The sequence below is a fragment of the Epinephelus moara genome, chromosome 20 (assembly GCF_006386435.1).
Source record: "Epinephelus moara isolate mb chromosome 20, YSFRI_EMoa_1.0, whole genome shotgun sequence".
Classification (NCBI taxonomy): domain Eukaryota; kingdom Metazoa; phylum Chordata; class Actinopteri; order Perciformes; family Serranidae; genus Epinephelus; species Epinephelus moara.
The window spans coordinates 41524040-41551616 of NC_065525.1; the positions used below are offsets into that span (position 1 = coordinate 41524040).

General features: G+C 41.7%; 1 protein-coding gene across 2 annotated transcripts in view; it reads right to left on the reverse strand.

Moving 5' to 3' along the window:
- The window catches only part of cep290 (centrosomal protein 290), a 68809-nt gene that overhangs the window by 33662 nt on the left and 7570 nt on the right, over nt 1-27577 (reverse strand). For both annotated transcript variants that reach the window (XM_050072476.1, XM_050072477.1), the window contains exons 7-30: nt 26468-26614; nt 24824-25006; nt 24570-24659; nt 23584-23706; nt 22791-22914; nt 20638-20810; nt 20155-20317; nt 19931-20031; nt 19782-19848; nt 15504-15613; nt 13264-13339; nt 12919-13052; nt 10280-10444; nt 9212-9361; nt 7182-7297; nt 6988-7090; nt 5718-5948; nt 4309-4482; nt 4090-4201; nt 3112-3317; nt 2799-2950; nt 2351-2462; nt 1490-1945; nt 1216-1380 (exon numbers count right to left, since the gene is read on the reverse strand). In XM_050072476.1, the coding sequence (XP_049928433.1) occupies nt 1216-1380; nt 1490-1945; nt 2351-2462; nt 2799-2950; nt 3112-3317; nt 4090-4201; nt 4309-4482; nt 5718-5948; nt 6988-7090; nt 7182-7297; nt 9212-9361; nt 10280-10444; nt 12919-13052; nt 13264-13339; nt 15504-15613; nt 19782-19848; nt 19931-20031; nt 20155-20317; nt 20638-20810; nt 22791-22914; nt 23584-23706; nt 24570-24659; nt 24824-25006; nt 26468-26614 (3633 nt within the window). The remainder of the gene's footprint in view (nt 1-1215; nt 1381-1489; nt 1946-2350; nt 2463-2798; nt 2951-3111; nt 3318-4089; nt 4202-4308; nt 4483-5717; nt 5949-6987; nt 7091-7181; nt 7298-9211; nt 9362-10279; nt 10445-12918; nt 13053-13263; nt 13340-15503; nt 15614-19781; nt 19849-19930; nt 20032-20154; nt 20318-20637; nt 20811-22790; nt 22915-23583; nt 23707-24569; nt 24660-24823; nt 25007-26467; nt 26615-27577) is intronic.

Sequence of the window (27577 nt, forward strand, 5' to 3'; positions counted from 1 at the left end):
ATTACAGTTACAATAAAGTTAAATCAAGAAGCTATTGTTACAATTAAGTTAAAATTAAGTACTGTTATAATAAAGTTAAATAAAATAATTTATAATTTTATATAAAAACAATAAAGTTATAATAAAGTTAAATAAAATGATTTTATAATAAAGTTAAATAAAATAATGTTATCATAACGTCAATTAAAATAATTTACAATAAAGTACAATAAAATAATGTTATAATATAGTTAAATAAAATAATTTATAATAAAGGAAAATAAAGTACTGTTATATAAAATTGAATAAAATAATATTACAATAAATTTTAATAATGTATAATAAATCTAAATAAAATAATGTTATATTTAAGTTAAATAAATAATATTTTAATAAAGTTCAATCATTTTATAATAAAGTTGAATAACATATTGTAATAATAAAGTTAAATAAAATAATGTTACAATAAATTAAAATAAAATAATGTTATAATAAAGTTAAATAAAGTATTGCTATTAGTTAATAAATCAAAGGGAAACCACTGGTGCTTTTATTTTGAAGCACCCGACTCATCTTGGGCAGGAAGCATTGATGTTTTTCCTGTGAACTTGAAGCTTCCGGTCAACAGTTGAATGTTAGCAGTTAGCACAAAGTTAAAACTGTTGCTGTTGTGCCTTTATTTTTCACTGTGAGCTGGAAACAAACTAACAGCTCTGCAGTTCATGTATTAATAATATTTGCAAGTCGCACTGGTGCTCCATGGTCACAAAATGCAACAAAATAGTGGTGATCTGGAGCCCTCCAGAAGAGACACACGGTCCGCCCTGCTCACACACTGTCACTCAGTAGAAAGTGGTCTGGATGGGCGGAGGAGTGTGTGCGACGTATAATGTTTGTGAGTCTTTATGTGTGTCTCTGAGAGCAACAGGAGAAAGTGAGAGAACCGAAACGTGTCAGTGACTTGGAAAATGACATGAGAATTTATACTCGATATTAGTGATACCGTCATTTTATACATCCCAGGTGGAACAAGCTGAGATACATCGAGTATATTTGATATATGACAATACTACTGTGCCACCTCTGAACTGAAAAGCTCCTTAACAACTGATGGAATTAAAACTGAGGTTTTTATAGCTACACTTGTCTCCACTAAATGATTGACACCACAATAATACTTGTTTATAACTCCGTTGTGTTCATGTCTATAGAACGTTCCAGGAGTTTTTCACTCACCATATTTTGCTGCACGATATCCTCTTCCAGCGAGCGTATATTTCGCTCCTGCTCTTCCACCAGGTTCTTCAGGTACCTGATCTCCTCCTTCTGGACCACCAGCTCTCGGCCTTTCCTCAGCTCCTGCAGACGAGCGTCCTCCATCCTCTTGTGCCACTCGGTTACCTGTTTCAAGTGTCACAGTGAAGCGGTCGTCAGTATTTGCAGATTAGTTGTGTGCCACAAACAAAAGGGACGAGCAGTGTGTTATTCTTTAACAGTGAAACAGAATGACCTTCTGGGCTCCTTTCACATCCTTCAGTGTTGAGATGAGCTCCTCCAGACCTCGGAGTCTCAGTTCCAGCTCCTCTGCCCGACCCTCTGCCCTCCTCCTCTCCTCCTCGACCTTCCTCTTCTCCTCCTGGGCTTTTGCTCGGTCCTCCTGGAGGCTCACCATCATCACAGAGAACTTCTCCTGCTGAGGAAGAGGCAGCGCTCCGGCAAACTGCCTCCGCAGAGACTGGATGGTCTGCCGTAGGTGTTTAGAGCGATTTCTGCCCTCCTGGCGGGCGAGGAACAGAGCACGCTCACTGGCATCCAGCCGCTGTTCAGCACGCAGCTTGTAGGCCTCCAGCTGTTGGATGTGAGAGGTGGCGGCCTCCAGCTTGGCCAGTGAGGATGACTCACTGAGCTGCAGAGCCACGATGTGTTGGTGGAGCTTCGCAATGAGGGCCTTCTCATCTGACTGTGACTGAGGGAAGAAAATGTGAAGATTCACGCTTAAAACTTTTCACCTGACTCGCTGTAACTGTCTGCTGCACAACCAGGACGGTTTGTTTTAACTCTTGAATTTCATTCAGATACTAAGCGGCAGAGCTATTATACAAATGTTTTTACTATGATTTTACTTTTCATGTTTCACTGTACCCTCTGCCTCAACATGTCAGGAACTATACACTGATTACTGGAGGAAATAAAATAAATAAACAGTAGATAGATTACACAGGAAGGTTAGGGTAAGGAGGTGATGGGGTGGCTGCTTAAAAAAAAGGCAGAGTAGTGCACCTCATGTTTTGCGACCTGCAAAAAACCCTTACTGTGTGATCAGGGACTAACCCTTCCTTAGTTCAATAAAGTTAAAGAAAACTTAAGTTACCTGATAGTCCAGTATTTGTCTCCTCAGAGCTTCTACTTCCTTCTCTCTGGACTGTTGTCTGGCCTGAAGAGCAGACGCCTGCATCATGGCCACATCAGACACCTCATGAAGCCTGTAATGAAACAACAGAAAGTGAAACCATATTTAATTCTTTATATTTCAACAGCAGAATGAGGCTAAATGCATTTATTAACAACAATATAAGTAACAGTGACATTAAATATAAAGTAAAAGTAAAGGAATGTATTTTCAAAGAATGAAACAACCATTTGACAGATGTATTTATGAACAGATTGGTTCGTGACTCGAGGATGTGACCTGACATTTGTGTTAATATAATTTATTTCCAAAGTCATTCCAGTATTAAAAATTCAGTCTTTGACCAAACAGATGTCACATGACAAGAGCATAGATGATGAATCTCTGGCCTTCATGCTGTCAAACGTACTTAGAAACCTCAATGCGAAGCTCAGCCTCGGCCTTCTCCAGCTCTGTAACCCTGGCTCTGTCAGCGTCACTCACAGCCTTGCTGACGCTGTCCGCCAGCTCGTCTCTCAGCTCCTGTTCCACCCTCTGGGCTTCTGCATTCCACTTGGTCAACTGAAGAGAAACAGACGTAACAGTTTTTGATCAGATGAACCAAATGGCCTTTTAAAAAGCACAATTTATTAAAAACTCAGTAACACAGGCGCCCTGAGCAACAGCAAGTCTCCAGAGGGTGACAGGAAACAGTTAATCCGTCGCTCCCCTCGGTCTCATACCTCTGCAAACTTGGACTCCAGCTCTGAGTTACGCTCCTCCACCTGCCTGAGGGAGCTCCTCATGTGTTCATACATTTTGTGGGCATGCTCGGCTCTCTGCCTCTCGTTCAGCTCCTTCATCTCCAAAGTGGTGATGCGCCTGGCGGCAGACACCATCTCCTGGTTGGCCAACGCCTTGTCTGCCTTATCCATGCCATTTTCACCCCCTGATATTAATGAAAACACAGTTTGGGATCAGAATCAACAAACTAGGATTAACTCTCAGATTAAATCATGATTCACTGTGTTGAATCAAAGCTATAAAACTGAAATCACACTAAAATGGTTTCATACTTATTTACTGTTATGTAACTGTTTCAGTAGGCAGCAGTGATTGTTGCTCTTTTGGTGTATTGTTGCCAGCAGTCCTGAACCAACGCCGCTTTCACTGTTAAAAATTAGCGATGGCTCCAATGGATCTGCCAGTTACATAAAATGTCATATGGTGTGTAAACTCTGCCTATTCGGCGCACTTCAGGCGTACACCAGTGTGATAATGGTGCGGATGCACAGTGGACTTAAAATGACTTTAGATTCAAGTGGATATGTAGTGACTGTGTAGTCTGTTGTGACGAATCAAATCGCCCTCCACCACTGACATCAGTTAGAGTGGACACCATGTCAGAGTGAAGAAACAGAGCGTCACAGTAAACATGCATGAATACTTGAATTTTGGCCAAAAATACGTTTTCTAAGGTTAAGTTGACAGTTGTGTCAAATTTGAAAAAGATCCCCGAAGTTGTTCTTGAGATATCACGTTTAAGAAAGTGGAACATGGATGACTCGAAAACATAATGCCTCCAGCTGCGGCTATCACCAGTGCAGAGGCATAAAAATATCCTAACACTAACCACTGGCTGTCAGTTTATAGTTTTTTAAAAGATAAAATTTGACTTTATTCCTGACAGATTAAAATCAGTGAGCTGATCCTTAGTTCACCTGTTGCACTGACGTTGTCCCACGCCTGCTCTAAAGTGTTCAGTTTCTCCTTCGTGATCTCCAGTTCTTTATTCATGACTGAGATTTGCTGCCGGAGCGACTCGTTCTCACTCTGAGAGACGGGAAGGAAGATGAAAACATGGAGAGGTCAGTCAGCAGTTAACAGCCAAATGTAATACAGGTGTGTGTTCTGGAGGTGTAAATAAAACACTGCATCACCTCCAGATGTTCCAGGTTGGTGGTTCTCTGTATGAGGCGGCTGTCCCTCTGCAGCATGTCTCTGTATTTGACCGTCAGCTCTGTGTACTGTTTGTTTGCCTTCTCCAGGTCTGACGAGGGGACGCTGTCGTCCAGGGCCTTCTGCAGCGCTGCTATCTTATATGCCGCCATTTCCTGAAGATGAAACAAGAGACAGTGATGTTAAAAGGTCGCAGCATCACGCAGCGCTGAGCGAGTCATCAAATTATATTCTTTTAATTACAACTGTGGCTTCTTACAATTATGAGATAATGGACATGAAACGATAATTGTCGTAATGATGCTCTAGTTTTGCCTTGTGTTACAAATGCAGCGCACGTCTCTCCTTTACAGCGGTGCCCTCAGCAGCTGTGTCTCAGTTCCTTTGAAGGACGCGGCCTTCGTGGTCTACGTCAGCAACGTCCTTTGAAGACTGCATCAGCCAAACCGAACGTCCTCCGAAATGGGACGGTCTGCTCTGCGGAGGATTTCCTGGTTGCATCAGCAGTTGCTCTCGCCCTGACCTGTTGGAGTTCCTGTTACCTAGCAACCAGCTGCACTTGACGAAAGAAGGAGTAAGCTAGTAAATTATAGCCCTAAATCATGGACCCACAGATTGTTATTATTAATACATTTTTATTTAATACTTGAGGATATGATTCACCGCCGAAGACGCCGCCGTTTGATATATTTCAGGCTGATGGAGCGTTTTCAGTTAAATTATTAAATTAAGATTGTTTAAGCTGTGTGCTTTTAGCTAACATAATGTTATCAACAGTTAACCGTTAGCTAGTTAACGACTGTTAGTTAACTTAACTCGATATATAATCGTCACTGGCACGCAATGCATCTTGGGATAGGCTGGGCCACAAAGGATTCATCCGTTGCATCCTCCAAATTCTGGGAAAGAAGGCTGCATTTGAAGGAGACGGGACGACCTTGGTCGCGCTGATGTGACCAACGGTCTTCAGGTGAAGCCTTGGAAGGCTGCAGCCCTGAACTGAGACACAGCTAACGTTTCTTTCTTGGGGACTTTCTCACTAGATTAGAACTTTTCAAACCCTCTTATTCCCCTTTCCCACCAAATGAACTCTGGTTCTTGAACCAACTCCGTTCAGGATTACTGAAACCTTGGTTCTATCTGGCGTTCTTTCAGCCCGTGTTATCACCAGGCTGATCAGAACCATTATAGCCAGGGACAAGTCATTAATGGAGGGATTAGACTGATCGCCTTATTGTTCTGTTATTACAGATATTTGTTTTTACCCCTCTCAAAAGAAACATGGACCAACCATTAATGAGACCGCTCCATTGATTTCTCAAGTTACTTTTACAGCCTGTAGAACATGACAAGCCCACCGATGTCATCACTTTGGGTTAAGAGTTTGTACCTTGTATCTCTGCAGGTATCCTATCCTCTGGGTGACAGACACCTGCATGTGGCTGCTCTCCTCCCTCAGCTTGCTGTTCTCCTTGCGGAGGTGCTGCTCCTGCTCCAGCAGGGTGCTGTAGCGCCGCGTCAGTTTCTTCTCATTCACCTTCAGCACCGTTGACTTGCGCAACACCTCGCTCAGCTGTCTCCGGATTTCCTCTGGGTCCTTCTGAAGGGTGTCCAGCAGCTCCTGATGGTAAAAGAGATAAATCTGATCTTTCAAAATATTTTGGGGGAAAACTCAGTAGAAGGTGGAGCAAAGAGGAAAATCTATTACATTACAATCAGCACAGTGTCAAGATTAGAGTCACCAATTCAGTATCTGACCAAATGTCTCCCCTCTGTTCCTGAGATATGACGTTAAAACATGATGATGTCACAGTCAAGCTGACCTTTGACCTTTTGGATATAAAATGTCATCACTTCATTATTTTATCCTGTTAATTCCAGTTCAGACCAAAGATTCACAACAAGATGAAACAGTTTCAGAATGTTGCAGAGGAAAGTGTCAGTGTTCAATCTTTGTTTTGAACTGGACTTCAGACATTTGTGTGAAATTTTGTCATAATTAGTGTATGAATTCTTGAGTTATGGCCAAAAACATGTTTTGTGAGGTCACACTGACCTTTGACCACTAAATTCTAATCAGTTCATCGCTGAGTCAAAGGGGACGTTTGTGCAAATTTGAAGAAATTCCCTCAAGACGTTCTTCAGATATCGTGTTCATAAAAATTGGACCGATGCACATAAACAGACGGACAGACAGACAACCTGAAAACATAACGCCTCCCACTATCACCAGCACGGAGCCACAGGAACACAGAAACTCTGACACATGTTGGATCTTATTCTAATACTAGCAGATACCAAAGGTTAAAAGTCACATCCTTCCTGCTGTGAGGAAATCTGTGCCGTCTGAGACTCTCAGTGGTCTCAGTCACATTTTAAAATGTGAGACAGATTGATCTGATCAGAGTGGTCTGTTCCCCATTCAGCAGGGCCATAAAAGAGTTTTGGTTACACTTGTTTTGGTAAATCTGTTCCTTTATAGTTGTAATTATGTATTTTGGGTTTTGAACATTAAACCATCTAAAAACATTAATGTGTTTGTGTGAGGGTTAATGAGAGGGATATAGTTAAGTGCTTTCAGTAAAAGCACTAAAAAACATCATCCATCTTGCAGCATTTAGGAACCATTAACCTTATTAACATTTATTCGTCTGACTTACATTAAATTCTTGGATTTTAACGGTGTCCACCTGCTTCTGCTCCTCCAGCTTGTTCTTCATCTCTGTGAAAGCCTCCTTCTCCTTCTGCCACTCTGCCTTCTCACTGAGAAAATGTACAATAAAAAGCTGTTTTCAATTTTGACCTCAGGTTTACAAACCAGCTGAAACCTGCCAGAAACATCTTGTTAACCAACCTGAGGTATTCTTTATAGAGGAGTCCCTGTTGGTGGCTAATAACCGAAAACTTCTCCTTGTATTCCTCCAGAGTTGCTGCCAGCTTCTTGCTTTTCTCCTCCTGGTTTCTGAGCTCCTGATGAATAAAAAGTACCATGAATGTTTGATTTATAGCTGAGACGTTCTGTTGATTTACAGCTTTTCCAGCCAGGTCTTTAAGGGGTAGTTCAGATCTTTTGAAGTGGAGTTAAATGAGGTACTGATCCATAGTCAGTGTATGCAGGTTTTTTTAAAGATGGAAAAATGTGTTTTCCCATGACTAGCACCAGAGTCACATACATGATTCTGCAGTAGCAAGTATAACTTTAATTCTTTTACTGGTGTGTGACGTTGGACCTCGTGTACAGGTTGAAAAACAGGTTAGTAAACAGCAGAAAGCAGCCTGATGCCTGTGAAAATGTTACAGTGGTTATATCTCTTAATCATTCAGTCTCTCTCAAACTAACTGCCGACTTAAGTATGAACAATGTCCGAGTGCTGCTCGTATGGAGCCTGATGGTATTTTGTGGCGGCACGTGAAGGGACTTAAATTAGCATGTCCACCCGGGTGTTGTATAACCATCGCTGCAGGTTGGAGCCCTTTTGGAGCCGATAAACACCAGTGACTACTGCAGAGTGACCTGTCCCAGGAGTGAATGCTGATTGTAACCATTCCCATTTAATACAACAACCAGATGTCAGCAGGTGTTGGTAGGATTTTTCATTAGTGGGAATGGGGCTGTACAGTAGATGTCGGTCGGCACTTGCCCAGTTTGGAGAAGCAAGCAGCAGGACCACCACGGAAGTTAAGCAATGTATGGCTGTGGAAAGGGGGCAGCAGCAAAACCTATTTTAGCCGCCTAAAAGAAATTAGTGTCACTGTAAGTGTATGTTCTATTTGAATATTTTGACTGCTTTACTTTGTATCAGACAGCTGTTTCTGGTGGTTAACTGAACTATCGCTCTCTTCAAAGCCAGACTCCACTGACAAAAACAGTAGTTTTAGCTCACTGATCACAGGAGCTGCTGGTCTACTGCTGCCTCCATCAGTTAGTTTGTGTTCCTGTGTGACTTTGGTGTTTAAAGGTTTAATTTGAATTCGCCAAAGTCACACAATAACACAAACTAGCTGATTGAGGCAGCAGTAGAGCAGCAGCTCCTGTGATCAGTGATGTTATATTTTTGTTTTTGTCAATGGAGTCTGGTGGGTTTGAAAAGAGCATAGATAGGGAACTGAAGCCGTTAATGGCTTCTCTGGTAGTCATCACTGTCTGATGTAGGGCTGGGTGACATGGCTTAAAAATAATATTGCGATATTTTCAGGCTATATCTGGATACACAATATATATCCCAATATCTTGAAATCTCCCCTAAACTACTGTAGACTACTAAAATACAGCTCTCCAGTCGTTACATTAATAATATTTGCAAGTTGCACTGGTGCTCCAAGGTGACAAAATGTGAAAAAATAGTCACGGTCTGGAGCCCTGCAGATACAAAAACACACACTTCGTCTGCTGCCGCTGTCGTTAAACTCATTAAGTTAAACCATTATCGCAGCACCATTTAACATTCGAATTTATTCACTGTAAAATGGAAACAAACTAATAGCTCATATTCTAATAATATCTGCAGGTCACACTGGTGCTCCATGGTCACAAAATGTGACTAAATAGTAATGATAGCGGTCTGGAGCCCTGCAGATGAGAAACACGTTTCACTTTTTATACAGCCCAAGTGGAACAAGCCGCGATACATCAAGTATATTCAACATGTCGCCCACCCCTTGTCTGTTAATGATTTTTTTAGGTGGCTAAAATACATTTTCTGCTCCCCCTGTCCATAGCAGTACACTGCTTAGCTTTGGTGTCAGTACTCCTGTCTGCCTTTCCAAACTGGGGCGTGCCAAACAACATCTTGTGTAGGTAATACACTGATTACAGATAAGTACCTCAATCAACCTGAGTACAAAAGATCCAAACTGTCCCTTTAAGAAGACAGAGAAACGTACCTGAAGAAGTCGAACAGCGTACTCATTCAGAGAGCTGATGACCTCAGCACTGCTGGGCTCCAGGCCTTCAGGGAGGGTCAGAGGTCGGAGCACAACTCCACTGCTGCCCGACCTCCTTAACAGCTCCAGCTCACCTTCCAGGTGACTCACCTGACGAGCAAATCAGAAGCAGTCAAACTTTGTTCTGATAATACGTCACTGTCACATTTATCCATCAAAATAGCTTCTAAGTGTACTCTGATTATTTTTTGAAACAAAGGACAGCATTAGAGAGAGAGACTGTGATTAGGTGATTCATGTCAACACCAGTGTAATTTGAATGAAGATAATTTAAAACATACTCCATCAAAGACAAACAAACGAATAAACACAGACATTAAAATATGATTTATAAGACTAGCCGAGACCACAGTGAACCACACAATGGAATAAAACAGTAAGAGACCCAAGATAGGACACATGAAAGAACAAAGTGGTGAAACAGAAAAAGACTTAGAGATGAGTTATGATAACCTTTGATATAAATCAAACAGCAGAAATCCAACAGATATTCTGCCTGCTGTGCTCTGGGTAAAACTGTGTCTGTTTACCAGGGACTTTACGTCAAACACTGAAACTGAATGTAAGCTGTGAGACTCCAGTTTGTTTACCTCCTCTCTGTTGTTATATGAAACAGAAGCAACACATGAAGAAATGTTCCCGTCCTGCTAATCACTCTCAGACACACTGAGATGTCAGGCATCGACACTGTCTCTGTAAATCTTCATTATGTATATTTCTCTGGGTAAATGTGTAAGTCATTTAGTCCGTTTGTTTGGAGAAGAGAGTTGTGACACACAGCTGTAAACATCTGGCACTGAATAAACAGAGTGTTTGACCTTGAACGACTTCACACGTTTGAATGTGTAGCCAGGAAAACCTGACCAGGTAAGAACGAAACCGCTTTGATTTCTCACCAAAGGAGGAGAAACAGCTGGCAAAAGAATGAGATGGAAAAGTCCATGTGTCATGATTTAAAGAACTATCTTGTTTTCCAGCATCAGTCAGGAGTACACAATACAGATGTACCTTTTCTTTGGCTCTGGCGAGCTGACTGAAGCTGCTGGTTGCTTCCTCCCGGGCTGATTTCAGTTCCTGCCTCAGTTCTTCGTTCCTCCCGACCAGCTGATGGATTTGGGACTTGAGGTTCAGGGTGGACTCAGACTGCCCGCTCGTGTTGCTCCCATCTATAGCCTGTGATGAAGGATGAGCTCAGGAGAGTTATTATAGTTTTGTATATTTCATCAGTTGTTTGTTTTGTTTTGTTTTAAAGGGGCCGTACACATGCCACATTTTTTGCGCCTTCAACTTTATTGTTTCCAATGTGGACGCACGGCAGGCACGCTCAAACGGTAGCAAACCCTTCTGTTTTCATTTCTGTCAGGCTCATTCTGACTGATAATAATTTTGGAAAACTGTTTTAGTTTAGTTTTCGTCAACTGTAATAACCACACAGCTGAAATACTGATGAAACACAAAAAAGAAAACAGCAGAAAAGATCATTTGAAGTGCTGCCTGTCAGATCCACCATCATACTCATTAAACATTAACCAACACTTGTACATAAATATTCATGTACTTTTTTCCCCAAATCAAACTGCTGACAGTAAAGATCACATAAATACAACTACTCATTATGTCCTATTCGGTCTGCATGTGGCGTGCACCTGCCTGGTACTTCCTGTTATTTCCTCTTGTGCTCATGTCCGACACAGAGTCCAGCTGTGTGAATCCAAACAGACGTCCTCTTCAGCTGTCTCAGATTTAACTTATTATTATATTGTTTAATGACGGACAACAGCACACCACGATCCACTGACAGCCGAAACAATCTCAACTTTTTTTGTTCTCACTTTGTTGTTTGTTGTTCATCAGGTTGCCGTGTGACAAATTCTCGGCTTTATCAACTGACAAAAACCATTCAAACACCTGGAGGGGAGGTCCGTGCTCTCAGGACGGCAAATATAATCATAATAATCAAATCAAACTAATAATCAAACTGTGGGAAACTATAAACAAATAATGAGTGTGATCACAGGCTGCAGCAGCACGAGATATTTAACTGAATCTGTGATGGAGGAGAGCTCATCATTCATCGAACGGATCTTTGAGGTTATTTTGGCTGCAGTGGGTGAAGTGAAGACCTGACACTCTAATGCAAACTTTTATATAAAAATGATTTTTGTAGGGTCAATGTGCCTGACAGAAATATAAACTATATAACTTCATGTAACTTCTGAGGCAAAAACAAAACACTGTCAGTGTGCTGTTGTCAGGAGGGTTACACTGCAGCCTGTTTCACCGCTACAAAAATCTATACTCAGATACTAATTATTACTAAACATTAGTAGTCGACACAACACTAATTTGCAACACTATCAATACCAACAGTTACTTTTTCGTTTCCTCGCTGACACTCAACTACATACAGCCCCCCCCCTCACCTGCAGCTGAATATGTTAGCTGTCGTGCACGACGCCGTCAGCTGGGCTGTGTCGCCAGCATAAAACTAACTAAACACGGCAGTGCTGCTGCTGCTGCTGCTGCTGCTGCTGCTGCTGCAGGGCCTTCACCACCAGTTTTAGTCGGAAATGAAAAAAGCAAAAGTGCTGTTAGAAGTATTTTGACCAGGGAAAGGCTTAGGGGCCATACACGCACATTTATTGCGCCCCCAAATTAATGTTTTTAATGAAGACGTGCAGTAGGCGTGCTCAAACACCAGAGTAACACGCATGCATTCCTGAGCACATATTTTTCAGGACCTCTCATTTTCCAAGTGGTTAAAGACGCGGTATGTGAGGATGTCAATGAGCGTTTATGCAAACAGTGCTACAAACTGTAGGAGAGGGCAAAATCGATACAGCACAATATCGTATCGTCACACAGTGCCAAGTATCGATTTTTTTTTAATTGGATAAATAATTAATATCACAAATACAAATTAAGCTTTAGGTAGCCTACTGGAATAATATAATCAACTGCTTTTTCAGTCCACTAGACACAGATGTTGTTGCAAATAAAATGACTGAAGTGAGATGAACAGACTGAAAACTGTCTTATTAGATAAATCAGATGTTGACAAAGTTTCCTTTAAGGACATAATCTACAGTTTAAAATCGCAATAAATCCTATTATATTTCATCACAATACTGTAATATTGTATTGTGACTGCAGTATTGTGATAATATCGTATCGTGGATCCTCTGGTGATTCACAACTCTGTGACCCTGCTCCGTATGAGGAATTCTGAGAAGTAAAACTCCAGTTTTGTCATCACTGAATTATTAAACATTTATCATAAACATTACCCCTTTTTTTTTTGCACTACCTGAGGCAACTTAAAAGTATTGTTGTCTTGTTGTCACTGTTTGTATTGGTCTTATCTTCATTAAAAAATATTTTTTATGCCTCTCAATTTTTTTTGTCATTTTCCTCCAGTCTATCAAAACCACCAGTATTTTTCCGAGTATCAGTATCGAGTTAGAAATTCTAGTATCTTGACATCCCTCGTCGCTGCTGCAGGCTGCAGCGCTCTCTGTCAACACTGGACCCATTTCAAACACTGTTGTTAACTCAGACATAAAACCATGGTAACACAAAGTCCAGGTTAAAAAATACCAGAGTTCCCCTTAAAGCTGATCATAAACTGGTCCATGGGAGATACTTACATTAGCCAACCTCTCCAGACTGGTGATGTTGACGGCAGCATCAGATGGAGAGGTCTCTTGATTACTCCTCATGGCTTGGAGGACGTCTTTCAGCGCGTCCTCCAGGTCTCGTTTCACTTTGGACAGTTCATCCACTGAGTTAACACACACACACACACACACACACATACAAGGAAACAATGTCAGTGAAGCTGAGGCCTCACATGTATTTCATTCACTTATAATGTGCAGTACATATTCTCATACTTCTAAATGTTGTCAGACAAACTAAATCTGCAACTCATCCTTAAGTCCGTGCATGAGAACTATAAATGTGAATCAGATGAACAGCAGGGCGGGACTTACATTTGATGTGAAACTGGGTCTTGTGAAGCTCCAGCTCTCTCTCCTTGTTCCTCAGCTGTTTTTCAAGGTACTCGTTCTGCAAAAACAAGATGACGTCACTAAAAATAAAAACCTTTCAGCTGCAGGAGCAACATGACCTGTGTCGACTGTGGCGCCACCAAACCAGACACAGCTCTAAAATACCTGTTACCTCAAATCATGACATGTTTTATAGTGAGATAATATATCTGATATAAAGTCAAAATTCTGATCATGAATCATTTATTGATTCAGTTTGTTCTGCTCTACACAGCTTTTCTTTTTCACTGGATTTACTTGTGTTTTTTAATGTAACTCCTGACGGGATTCAACACAGGACACTGCTGCTTCATTTACGACTTAAAGTAAAAGTTGCGATTTCAGTTCCTGTTGTCTTTCTGACATAAGCAGCAATTATTAATTCAATAATTTCTATGAACAGATATTTGTGTATGTGTGCAGAGGGTTTTCACACAAAATCTTTTCCACGACTTTTTAAGGACCCATTATATAATTTCCATGACCATTCACAACGTGTCACACCGACAGAATGGTATCGCAAACTTTACGTCAAATACTGCATGACTTTTTTTTCTTTTAAAGATCTTTTTTGGGTGTGGTTGCCTTTATTTGACAGGAAAGCCTGGTGTGAATTGGGTGGAGACATGCAGCAAAAGGCCAGAGTTTGAATGGCCGCTGTGGCAAGGACACAGTCTTTGTACTTGGAGCGTCCGTGCTATGAGTTGAGCGTAAGAGGCGACTGAAAGAGAACAGCATCCCTACGCTGCTCTCGTCAATTTCTCCACCTCAAACATGCAGTAACATTTAAAAGACGTAGAGGAGCATCCGTATGGAAACATATAAAATCACAGTGTCGCAATCATTTTCTTATGCAGTGCTTTTCAAATGTTTGAGGTTCAAACTATTCAAAAATAATTCCAGTTAGCTGGCACACATAAAAAGAGAGCTGCGTTACATCAACAACTATCCCGCAGAGAAAATACATTTGCTGATATGCTACATTACGTTGAAGGTTAACCACAGAAGATTACAGTATAAATTATTTTCATTACACACGACAGAATTCCAGGACTTTATCAAGGCATTAATTTTACTAATTCCATGACCAGGTTTTTCCATGACTAGGGGGAGTCACGTCTGTAGGCAGCAGTACATGATTTTGGTACTGGAATCACTCTAGTTTCCATTTCTAGTCTGAGCAGTATTGACCAATCAGTTTGAGCAGGCTTTTGTTGCCTGTCTGTAGACAGCCTGTGTGGAGAGCAAAAGAGGTGAAAACACAATCTGACAAATCCACCGGATATTGTGAGACGAAAGCTTTTCATTAGTTTTACATTGATTTATCTGCATTCATATTAGGGCTGTGAGATTAATAAAAAAAGAAAAAAGATTAATTACATGGGAAGGTTAAGGTAGGGAAGTGATGGGGTGGTTGCCTGGCAACAATAAAAAAGCACAGCAAGCATTTTTTTCCTTTTCATTCGTGGCATTCAATTTAAAAAAAAAAAAGTCAGTTCTGTGGACCTCCTCCTTCTGGGAGAAAAACTGTTCAGCAGGAATCCTGTGGCCACTTCATATGAAGCCCAAATGTTGTCTGGACCCGTCTCTGGCTGCTAATGCAACTGTAAAAAAAATAAGCAGGACGCAGAAGACCATGTCTCGGCCCGGATATCCACAGGCTACACGGGATCTCCTGAAATATTGTCCACGGCCCACAGAGACTTCTTCATCTCAGAAAACAGCTGATGGGTTCAGAGATTGCTAATTTAATTACTAAAGTAATTAAAGTACTTGGATGCATGACATCATCTGATTCCCTCCAAAATACGAACTTTCAGCACTTGTTAAATAAAAAGGTGATGAATTCATCGACACACATTTTTTACCTCTTCTTTCTGAAATTATTTTGATTTTGCATATTATTTGTTTTCACTGTTTGGTACACGACTCATGTGACCCAGTCTGTCCAGGAAAAAGACATTCTTGGAATAAACCAGACGACCCTGAATAAACAAAATCAGATTAAATGAAACATGAAACACAAACAGAGCAAATTGTTGGTAATAAAACTACAAACCAATATGCCGTGGATAGAAATCAGCTGTAACTATTAATTACGCCTGTGGCTTAATCAGGAAGTTGGTCTTCTTTGAAAAGCTGGGCCCTGATTAAAGCTGACATGTCAGCAGCCATGAGCTTACTCTGCGTCTGATCTCTTCATCTGTGTGAGTGCTGCTTTGGTTTAGTGGCAGCTGGACGGTCCTGCGGGGGCTGATGTCCTCCTCTGGCAGCAAGCTGGACTGTGGGATCCCTGCAGACACAGCTGATTGTTACCAAGACTTCAGAAACAGAAACATGTGAACGCTGAATATTTTTCTATCCATATGACATTTAACAAACATTCTGTAATGAAACAGACAAACTCTCAACTCACCATCTACTGTGGATAGTTTTGGATTTATTTGGCCTGATATCTGCCTCTAGAATGTGTTGGATTAAATTTCTGCCTCGAAAACAATGGAGGTGAATTATCAAATTAGAAATTGTAATTAAGATCAATATTGATCAACACGGAAAATGTATTGTGATATTGTTTTTTTGCCACTTCGTCAAGTCCTGACTGAATGTAAAGCCCCGTTTCCACCAAACCCTTTCAGTCCAGTACCTTTGGAACCAACAGTAAGCCTTCAGACATGGTACCTAGACCCTCGGTCTGTTCAGACAGTCCTCTTAAATGTGGGCGGGGTTGTTGTCACTCACTGCTCCGTCCAGCACTCGCTGTATTTCCTCATCAGCGGTGACACAGATGGAAGTCTGCACCTGGTTTATCGTCCACAGAACGAGGCTGCACGCCCACATTTTCAGAACAAAATAGAACAGGTTGCAGTGAGAGTCTCTCTCCATGGGATATTTAAAAATAGCAGCTTTGTGCATTTAGTCCTTCTCAGGCAAGCTCAGGGGTTTAGTGTTGCTGTAGCCCACAGGAAGTGAGGATTAGAATATATGACCTTCCCATAATCCGCTCCAAATTAAAGTTGTCACAGTGAAATTTAAGGTGTGTTGATGGATTCACGTCATCAACTCATACATTGGGTAACATTACAAGTTAACGTTCCACCTCAAAAGTTGCCGGCAAAACATCCTTTCAATTTATATTCATAACCTGTGTCTCAGTTCAGGGCTGCAGCCTTCGAAGGTTGTATTTTAAGACTGATTGCGACCAACGCCGTCCCATTTAAAAGGCTCCTTCAAATGCGGCTGAAAAATGCAGCCTTCTTGCCCAGAATGTGGAGGATGCAACGGATGAATCCTTTGTGGCCCAGCCTATCCCATGATGCATTGCGTGCCTGTGATGATTATATATTAAGTTAAGTTACCTGAAAATGGGGTGTCGGTGGCTTAGTGGTAGAGCAGGCGCCCCATGTACAAGGCTGTTGCCGCAGCGGCCTGGGTTCGACTCCAGCCTGTGGCCCTTTGCTGCATGTCACTCCCTCTCTCTGTCCCCCTTTCACGCTTCTCCGTCCTATCGCTTAAAGGCTTAAAAATGCCCAAAAAAATATCGGCGGCATCTCCGGCGGTGAATCATCTCCTCAAGTATTAAATTAAAATATATATATATATTATAACAATCTCTGGGTCCATGATTTAGGGCTAACTAACTTTCTAGCTTAATCCTTCTTTCGTCAAGCGCAGCTGGTTGCTAAGTAACAGAAACACCAGCGGGTCGGGGCGAGAACAACTGGTGATGCAACCAGGAAATCTTCCGCAGAGCAGACCGTCCCATTTTGGAGACTGTTTGGTTTGGCTGATGCAGTCTTCAAAGGATGTGGCTGATGTCCACAGTGAGGGCCGCGTCCTTTACTGATGTATGAACAGAGGTTACATAAAACCAGAGTGACTGTCCTCTACCGACCAATCAGACTGCAGGGTTTCTAGCTCCACCTTTTAGTACCAGATCTGTGTGCTAGGTACCCCAACAGAGGGAGGACCAAACATGGGGATGCTAAGGAACGCTTCTGTTGGTACCATCCACAACTTTTCACTGTGGAAATGGAAATACTGCGTACTGAGCTAAACTGAACTGGTCTGAACCTTGCTGCTTGATGGAAACGGGGCTTTAGACACTGACTCTGTACAAGGACCTCCTGTGACCCTGCTTCAAAAAATCCCAACTATCACTTTAAGGAAGTAAGTGAAATCAATAATAGACATTATCCCTCGAGGCGCAGACAAACTCAGAAACAACTTTTTGTTCTCATAAGGCCAATCAAGTGCAAATATTTACATGCTTGTCAACAACATAAACCCACTTCAACCCAAAGTTTTCCCAAAGACAGACAACTTTTGTCTGAGATATCACTCCATCAGACGGGCAGACAGAAAACCCTCAAGTTAATCTTCATCCCTCAGGGGAAATATAAATATCACTTTGTGGTTGTATGACTCCGCCCACCAGCCCAGTGTGTCTGACAGTCTCCATCCATGTCAGTGAAAACATGGATGCTTCACACACAGAAGATCTATACAATCAGCACAGTTTCAAGATTAGAGTCACCAATTCAGTATCTGACCAAATGTCTCCCCTTCTGTTCCTGAGATATGACGTTAAAACATGATGATGTCACAGTCATTAAGAGGTGATCGGAGCACAAATAGAAACGTGTATTACAGACTTCCTTGATTTAATTCCCGTAAATGAAAATCATGTAATTGTACACATCACTATGCTTTATTATCTCCAGCTCTGAGTTCAGATGTTTGGCCAAAAACATGTTTTTTGAGGTCACAGTGACCTTCAACTGGGGCTGGGCGATGAAACAATTTCAAAACGGGATCGCAATAAAATGCATGTTGATGACGATGTTAAACTAAAGTCCTTTTTACTGGATATGGACAGACCTAGATCCAAACAGCAGACGTTAACAGACAGCTGTCAGTCAATCTGCAGTGTTTTACCGCAAAGTTTGGGCTGAGGTGAGGAGGAAGTGAAAGCAGCGTAGACATGACAGAAAGAGGGGGAAATGAGTGGAAGTGAAGCTGAAGAAGAGCTCGCTTCATCCTCAAAAATGGACGAAACTGTGCATAAAAAAGTTACACAACGTCAATAATTTGAGGTGGTTTGCCTACTTGAAAGGTGACGACACACGGACAAAGACTGTCTGCAAAATATGTTGTCAGTTGGTGCCAACCAGGACGGGAAACACAACAGATCTTTTCCATCGCCTGAAAAGGTGGCGTCCCAGCGACTACACTGAGAGCATGAAAACTGCAGAAAGTCCACCGACAAGTGTTCAACAACTGAGCACTTCTGCTGCCGTGGGCAGAGCTAGCGAGGCTGCACCAAAACACCAATCAGTAGAGTCCTCTTCCTCTGCTGCAGTGTCATACTTCATAACCAAAGACATGATGCCCATGAGCACTGTGAAGAAAGACGGGTTCAAGAAGTGCGAGACTGCAGGTTTGAGGGCACAACGCACGTCTGCATGTTAACAGTGTTACTACAAAATGTTTGCTCGGATCTTTACATTATATTTCCCAATTTTATGTTATAAACTTTACTGTAAGTTTAACTCATGAATCATTTGGTTTATTCAGGCGTCGGTCATCATCAGGACACTTTTCAAACTCGCAGCATTAGAGCGTGATCACACATGGACAGTGTGTAAATAACCATCAAAAGGCTGCTGTTACGCACAGTCAAACACACCGTATGCACAGCAGCACAGCACGCACACTCAATTGGAGCAGAGCCTGTGTTGCGTTCAGGCGTTGTCACATGAATAATAAGCACTTGAATAGGCCATAGCACAACACAGCAGCATGTCAAGTGGGCCGAACCCGAACCAAACCTGAGCAAAATTTTTGATTTGTTATCTTAAGCCGGTGTAAACACTCTGTGCCAGACCATCACAGGGCTGACACACAGAGATTGACAAACATTCACACTCACATTTCCATAGGGAACATTATCATGAAGATATTTTTTGCCATATCACCCAGTACTACCTTTGGGCACAAAATTCATATGAATTTATCGTTTAGTCCAAGTGGACATTTGTGCCATACTCCCTCAAGGTGTTCTAGAGTTGCGTGTTTACAAGAATGAGACAGATGCAAGGTCTCAGTGACCTTGACATTTGGCCTTTGACCACCCAAAATCAAATCAGTGTGTCAAAGTGAATGTTTGTGCCAAATTTGAAAAAACTCCCTCATGGTGTTGTCACAGTGACCTTTGACCACCAACATCTAACCAATTCATTGTTGAGTCCAAGTAAACGTTTGTGCCAAATTTGAAGACATTTCCTAAAGGCCATCTTGAGATATTGTGTGCACAAGAGCAGGACGGATGGACAGATGGACAACCCAAAAACAAAATGCCTTCAGCCGCGGCTGTCGCTGATGCGTAGGCATAAAAAACGTGGCAGAAGGACGTTAATACAGTAACTGGAGTTATTTAATTGTGTGACTTTTTCCTTCACCTCTTTCCTTCACCAAGCGTCTGATTTGTTGCTTCAGCTCCAGTCGTTCTTCTTCAAGCCGTTCGATCTGAGGAGGAAATCACACAGTGAGGTCAGAAGTGCTCAGAGAACGTTATAAAACCAGAGGTTACATATCTGCAACTCTTTACCTCTTTGGTGAGGACTTGGTTTTCTGCTTTGTACTGGCGCTGTCTGAGCTCTTTGGCTCGCCTGAACTCTGTCAGATCCACTTCCTGCTTTGGTTCCAGACCTTGAATCATGAAAAAGAACAAAATAAAGAAAAGTAAAATGAATTTCATTTCACCAGGTCAGATCAGGTCTGTGTCTAAGTACATTGAGATGTGGGAATAACATGATTTTAAAAAGAACTGACCCAGTTTTTCACTGAAATCTTCGTTTTCGTCCATGAGGTCATTGATTCTCATCTCGAGCTGGTTGATCTCTTTGGTCATGGCCTCTGCCTCAAGGTCTCTCACTCTAATTTGATTTTTACACTCTTTGATCTCCACAATGGCTGCTTCAAGGCCGTAAGTGCCCTGTAACACACAAACAGAGCTGTCGTTACTCGACCATCAGAAAGCATGTCTTTTTCCTGGCTCCTCTTCCAACTCTAAAGCTTTTAGGGAAATCAAGATGTGATTAGACAAGCTGGAAGACAAACGCTCAGTTTGTGGACCCAAAAACCACGTGGATCACTCCAGAGTCACACAGTCATTCCGATGTCTATTAAAAGCCATGATAGACAAGGAAAAAAATAAAAACTGCTTCTGGGAACTGACGTCTCAATTAATTCGATTTAGAATGAAAATTCTTTGAAATAAACCAAACTGGGAGGGAGGGGTGTTTGTAGACTTACAGACTCATACTGGCTCAAGCGGTTTGAAGCCTCAATGAGTGCTTTGTCTTTTTCTTCAGCGTGAGCTTCTGCCAGTTTTACCGCCTGCGCTGCTTCCGACACTCGCATCTCTGCAGCCTCCAGCTTGGACTTCAGCTCCTCCATCTTCCTCTGCTGGACAGATGACGGCAGGCCTTGGACGAGAAAAGGAAATTATTTCTTCAGCTACAGACAAAGGCGACCAGCTGGTGAGGGCAGGGTATCAGAATTTACTCGCCAATTTACTTCATAAATAACTACCAGTGTTTAACAGCCACAGAGTTTGATATAAGAGTCTCAGTAACTTATGAACTGTTGTTTATAAAACTCTGCTTCCAAAGAAGTTGGGACGCAGTGTAAAACTTAAATTAAAACAGTATGCAATGATTTGTGAATCATTTTTGACCAATATTCAGTTGAATACAGTACAAAGATATTTAATCTTCAAACCGATAAATTGTTGTTGGTTTTGTTTTTTTGTTGTAAATACACACTGATTCTGACTTTGATGCCTCCAACACCTTCCAAAAAAGTTGGGACAGGGGCAACAAAAGACTGGGAAAGTTGTGAAAAACACCTGTTTGGAACATTCAGCAGGTAAACAGGTGAACTGGGAACAGATTAATGTATCATGATTAGAAATGAAAGAGACATCGAGTTGTTCACGAGCAGGAAAAACGGCCTATTGCACCCTCTACAGCCCATAATATCATCACAAGATTCACAGAACCTGAAGGAATCTCTGCACGTGAGTGACAACACTGAAAACCAACACTGACTGTCGATGACAGTCACTTCTCTGAGCCCGAGCTCATCTGAGATGGACGCTGCCATCCAGACAACTTCTTTTTCAGGGATGTCGAGTCTTATTCCAGCGAGACAATGAGACACATTGTGACGTGTTCCAACAGCGTGGCTTCGTAGTGACAGAGTGCAGGTACCAGACTGACCTGCCTGCAGGCCACACCTGTCTCCCACTGAACATGTGTGGAACATGATGAAGGGTCGAGACACTGAGGTCCTCAGTTCCCAAACACTGACTGAGAGTTTTTAAAAGAGAAGGTGACGAAGTCACACAGAGGTAAACATGCGTCTTTCTTAACTTTATTAGAACGTGTTTGTGCTGTATTCAGATGAATGTAGGTCAGACAGGACAGCAAACTACTGCACTTTGTTTTTATCTATGTTTTACACAGCATCCCAGCCTGTTTTTGGAACTGGGGTTGTCCTTAATTTAGCTGAGGCCTGAGACTGAGCTTCATTGGTATTTTGTCTGCCATGTGACATAACGCCTGCAGCCACAGCTATTGCTGGTGCAGAGACATAAAAATGAGAGATCTGTGCAGCCGCAGATAAAGTTAAACGTTTTCATCTAACGTTACAGGCAGAACAGAAACCAGGCATAAGAGTGATGTTTGGAAGTATACTGACAAAATGAATGTGCAGTGAGAGGTTTGTAGCATTAAGGCCCTGATCACACTGAAAGTACTTCAGCAGCTGGAGGCGGCTTTTTGAAATAGGTTTTTATTAGAATGAAGCTTTTTGCTCGCTGTGTTTGTGTTGCTATGCGCCTCGTGTTTTTGCCGGAACACTGTTAAAAAACTTCCACTCAAAGCGGACAACAGCCCCACCTCATCTCTTCTCTTCTTTCGTCATCTTTTTCCCCATTGTCCAATGGAATGATTTGAGAGGTTGAGATGTTTATCTGCTGACAGCCTCTCACCCTCAACCAGAGCTACAGACAGTGCCCTCTGCCTCAACATGTCAGCAACTACACACTGATTACTGCAGGATAAATACAATAAATAAATAAACCTTAGATTGATTACACACTTTCTGTGTGATCACAGCTAATGTCTACAGTCTGTAAAGCGCGGAAAGGTAAGCTTAACACTATCCCCTACCCACTTGGGTGTTTGAATCCTATTAAATAATTTAATGTGAGTACTCAAATATGTAAATTACCTAAAATGCCCGTCCCTACTCTCTGTTATTACGCCAGTCATCCATGAGTGAAAGAATAAAGGCTGATGAAAGAGTGTTGTAGCAGCCAGACGACAAATACTGAGTGTTAAGATCATCTCTGACTGAACACTGTGTGACCTTAAGTTTGTCTCCAGCAGTGACGGACTCACCTCTGTCTTTCTTTGTGGACGTCTTCAGCTCCTCGATGAGCTGGGTGTGCTTCTCCATGTCACCTGTGTAGTGCTCCACCTGCTCACTCAGGATCTTGATTTGATTGTCTCTCTCTTGGACGGCCTTTAAAACATTCACCAAAAATTTCAAATCACAATGACTCTTGTGTAAGACTGACACAGCTGCACCACACTGAACCACCAGCGACTTCATCATTAAGGGAGTTTATGAAATGAAAGAAAAGGGGAGGCTGAGGCTGAGAGACACACAGGACAGGTGAAACTTACACTGCAGAGATCATATATGACCTGTCCCAGAGCAGCGACAGACAGATGGAAGGGAGGACAGGTTGGTAAAGCATGTCGAAGCAGTGAGAGGAAGCAGAAAGCAGGAAAAGTGACAGCCAATACAGGAAATGACAAAACACTTAGAGTTCAGATTCCCCTGCTACGAAGGACACACAATGACCTTCTGCACTATAATCAGGACTTTCATCTTGCTTAATCAAGTGTGCAGGATCTGGAAGAACTAACTTATATTTATGTTTAAAGTTTGAGCATCTTCATGTCCTGCAGCTATCACACTGTGATATATTAAAGTATAACCTCTTACTGTGATGATGTTGTGAAATATGTTACATAACATTTGGATAGACACATGGCTAGAATAACTATCAATCCTTTGTTAAAAAAAATTATAGTACATTTCTTTTTATTATCAACAAATGTTTTGCTGCTTTAAAATGTGACCACATTAAAAAGAGATTACGTCATCTCCTGTTCTGAGACAGACCTGCTGCAAGGCAAGAATATTGCTTTTGTCCAAGTCCAGCTGGGCCGAGCGCAGCTTTTCCCTCAGATCCCGGATCATCTGCTGGTACACCAAAATGTCTTCGTCCTTCCCAGAGAGCACTCTCTGTGTGGGAGGAAAAGATCATGTCAGCACAGAGCAGATCAACAAACATCTGAACTCAGAGCTGGAGATAATAAAGCATAGTGATGTGTACAATTACATGATTTTCATTTACGGGAATTAAATCAAGGAAGTCTGTAATACACGTTTCTATTTGTGCTCCGATCACCTCTTAATGACTGTGACATCATCATGTTTTAACGTCATATCTCAGGAACAGAAGGGGAGACATTTGGTCAGATACTGAATTGGTGACTCTAATCTTGAAACTGTGCTGATTGTATAGATCTTCTGGGTGTGAAGCATCCATGTTTTCACTGACATGGATGGAGACTGTCAGAGACACTGGACTGGTGGGCGGAGTCATACAACCACGGGGTGGTAATTCCGATTTAAATCTGTTACTCTTTCAGTCTCTCTTTGTGTCGACTAATTTTGAACGATATTTAAGTGCTGCTTGGACAGAGATGGACAGTATGTTGTGGCGATACGTCACTGCATTGTGTCAGAAAATGGGAGAAAACTAGTGCGTCTACTTGGGTGTCATATTTGGATTACTGCCAATCAGAGCTGATCGGAGCTGGAGTCTGTGACGACTGCAGAGTCATTTGTCACAAGAATGAATGCATGAAACACTGCTGCTGAACAGGGAATTCATGTGGAGCAGGAATTAAGTCCAGACTTTCAGAATGTTGCTGACTTCATCAAATGGTTTCTGAGGCTTAAAAGCATTTTAAACTCCATTTACTCCCTGAGTTACTTCTTACATTTCTTCTCTCCTCCTTAATCATAATGAACATCTTTTCAGTGCACCTGGCTCAAAGGAAAAAAGAGGCAGCTTGCTGAGAGACATCAGATTAACTCACCTTCCACTCCTCCACTTTGGAGTTGACTGCCGCCATTATCGGGTCGTCCTCTGCAGTCATGCTATGAATCTTATCTGTTAACTCTCTGACCTGCAAATCAAACACACATCCCATAATGCCTTCAACACTGCGGTGTGTTTGATAATAAATAAGTGGTGTCAGGTAACTTATGAACATGTACCTCACACACCACACACAGATTAAAGCTGAGAACAGAATAAATAAATAAACAATTCACTGATGATGTTGTTTACCTGCAGCTTGGCGTGATCCCTCTCTTTCCTCAGCTGATCCATGATGGAGTCCGTCTGCTGGACGATGATCTTCATCTTGTTGTACTCATCCGTCATCTTCTCCATCTCCCTCACTGACTCCTCCAGACTTTTCTGCATCTGCTCGTTCTGCGTCTTCAGGTGGACGATTTCATCCTCCGCTCGCTGGTGGACACAAAATAATATAATTATCTTCAATGTAAAGACATAGCTTCACGTGATACTGGGGATGGGTGTTGTTGAGATTTTAACGGTACTATGACTCTTAGTGACACTGCATATCAATCCAGTATGTTAACATTACTCTTATTGACTCTTTTTTTTAATTTACTGCTTCGTAAAAATTAAGAACAGAATTAATACTGCTTTATTTTCTTATATGTACTGGAGGAAAATTACGAATGCACCCATATTAGAGCTAAACAACCAGCAGGCTGATGGTTAGTTTTAATCATTAACCCATGTTTGTATTATTTAATGAAGTTATTGTGGGCTCTGAGCTGCTGGCACACATAACACACCTGACGTGGAAGGAGCAACGAGAGATGTAGTAAACATCCTGTTGCACTTGAGGCAGCGAGCAGAACCAGAATCAACTACAGTAAAGTGTTATCAGACTTTTGAGCTTCTAGTTCCCTCCCTAATTGTCACTAAAACAGGATCTGTGTGTGTGTGTGTGTGTGTGTGTGTGTGTGTGTGTGTGTGTGTGTGTGTGTGTGACAAGCTCAAATAGAGATGTCTTTTCTGGATTGGTATTATCACAGATGCATAATACACGATAAAACAAGTAAGAAATGAAGTTGGTTGGAGAGAATGTGAAAGATAATGTTTATGTAGCCTCAGTCTCGAACCCATCAGCTATCGCTCTGACGATGATAAACCTTCAGGAGTAGCTACAAATATTTCGGGGGATCCGTTGAAGCCAGCAGATATCTGGGCCAAGACTTCCTCTTTGTGTGCCATTGATTTTGGCTAAAACAGATATCTGCATATGGATGCAGATAAATAAATAAAATAAAAACGATAATCATCGTCAGACACTATCTGATGGTTTCTGACAATACATTTCAGTCGATGCTTTCTGCCTCTTTTGCTCTCCACACAGACAGTTTACCTGCAGCTGCAACATGATTCAGATGACATATGGAAACCAGAACGCTTCTGATACCTAAATTCTGCGCCGTTGGCTCTAAATTCTGCAGACATATGGAGATATCATTTTATAGAGATTAATGTAGCTGAAACAAAAGGAAAATCTATTTTTCTAATCTCTCCAATACAAAAAGCAGAACTTGAAACACCGGGGCTTATAAATAGGATGTGTGTTTAATCAGGGCTCATTAAACACCAGGTTTCAGTACACCCCCCGCCTACATGCTGCACAGCAGCAGTGCAAAAAGCAGGTAATAAAAACAGATGAAAGCCATAAAAATAATTGGTAAAAAGTTAAGTTATTATTTGAAACACTGATCTTGAATGTTTTCTGCAGTACACAGTGTTTTCTTTCGCTAAGGGCCTTGGTAGTTCATTATTTCTCAGAGATTAAAGTTTGGTGTTGTTGCCAGGTTTTAAAGATGATGGGCTGTTGCCTCACTCCCCACACAGTATAATAAATAATTGGTGTACCTGAACGTCTTCCATGTATTGGTAGAGCTGTCTGTTAGTCAGGGTGAGCTTCTTCTGGATCTCAGCGTTCTCATCTTTGGATGGGGCCGGCTCTTTCTGGTCCAGCTCTCCGCGGTAGAAATCCACATCCTGCTGGAGCTGCTCGTTCTGTCGTGGAACAGGAAGGACAGAATTAGTGTCATGAAAAGACGAGGGTCCAACGCTCTGTGGTCACACGCTAATCTAAGACACCTCATTTGATATTAAACAATGGATTTGTCTTCTGTTTGGATCTGAACCATTGAGCTGCTGTTGCAACAACAACCGGATCACTTTCCGTTTTTTCATCCGTCTCACAACTGAACTCTTTTTCTTTTGCCACGTAGAGTTTCCATAGTTACATCAGATGTTCTACTGTAGGCCAACAGTAACTGCAAAGACCTTACACTAATACTCTTTGGGAACTGAGGATAGCTACTGAGGAAAACAAAAGTGCTATCCTTGTCTTGTTTTGGTTGCACAGTTGTTGACGCACTTCCTGTGTGCCGTAAATAAATTCTTCATTTTCCCCTTCGACCTTTGTGATATAAAATATCATAATTTCATCATTTTATGATGTTTGACTTTTTTTCGTGACATTTTGTCATAATTAGCATGTAAATTCTTGAGTAATGGCCAAAAACATATTTCATGAGGTCTGACCACCAAAATCTAGTCAATTCATCCTTGAGTCTGAGGGAACGTTTGTGCCAAATTTGAAAAAACTTCCTCAAGGTGTTTTTTAATATACAGTCAGGTCCATAATTATTTGGACAATGATACAGTTGTCGTCATTTTGGCTCTGTACACCACCACAATGGGTTTTATCCTGCTGCTCTTGTCAGCAGTCACATCATCAATAAATACAAGAGAACCAGTTCCACTGGCAGCCATACATGGCCATGACATAACGGTACCTCCACCATGCTTCACTGATGAGGTGGTGTGCTTTGGATCATGAGCAGTTCCTTCCCTTCTTCCTTCTCTTGTCTTCCCATCATTCTGGTAGTTGATCTTTGTTTTATCTGTCCATAGTATGCTGTTCCACAACTGTACAGGCTTTTTAGATGGTTTTTGACAAACTCTAATCTG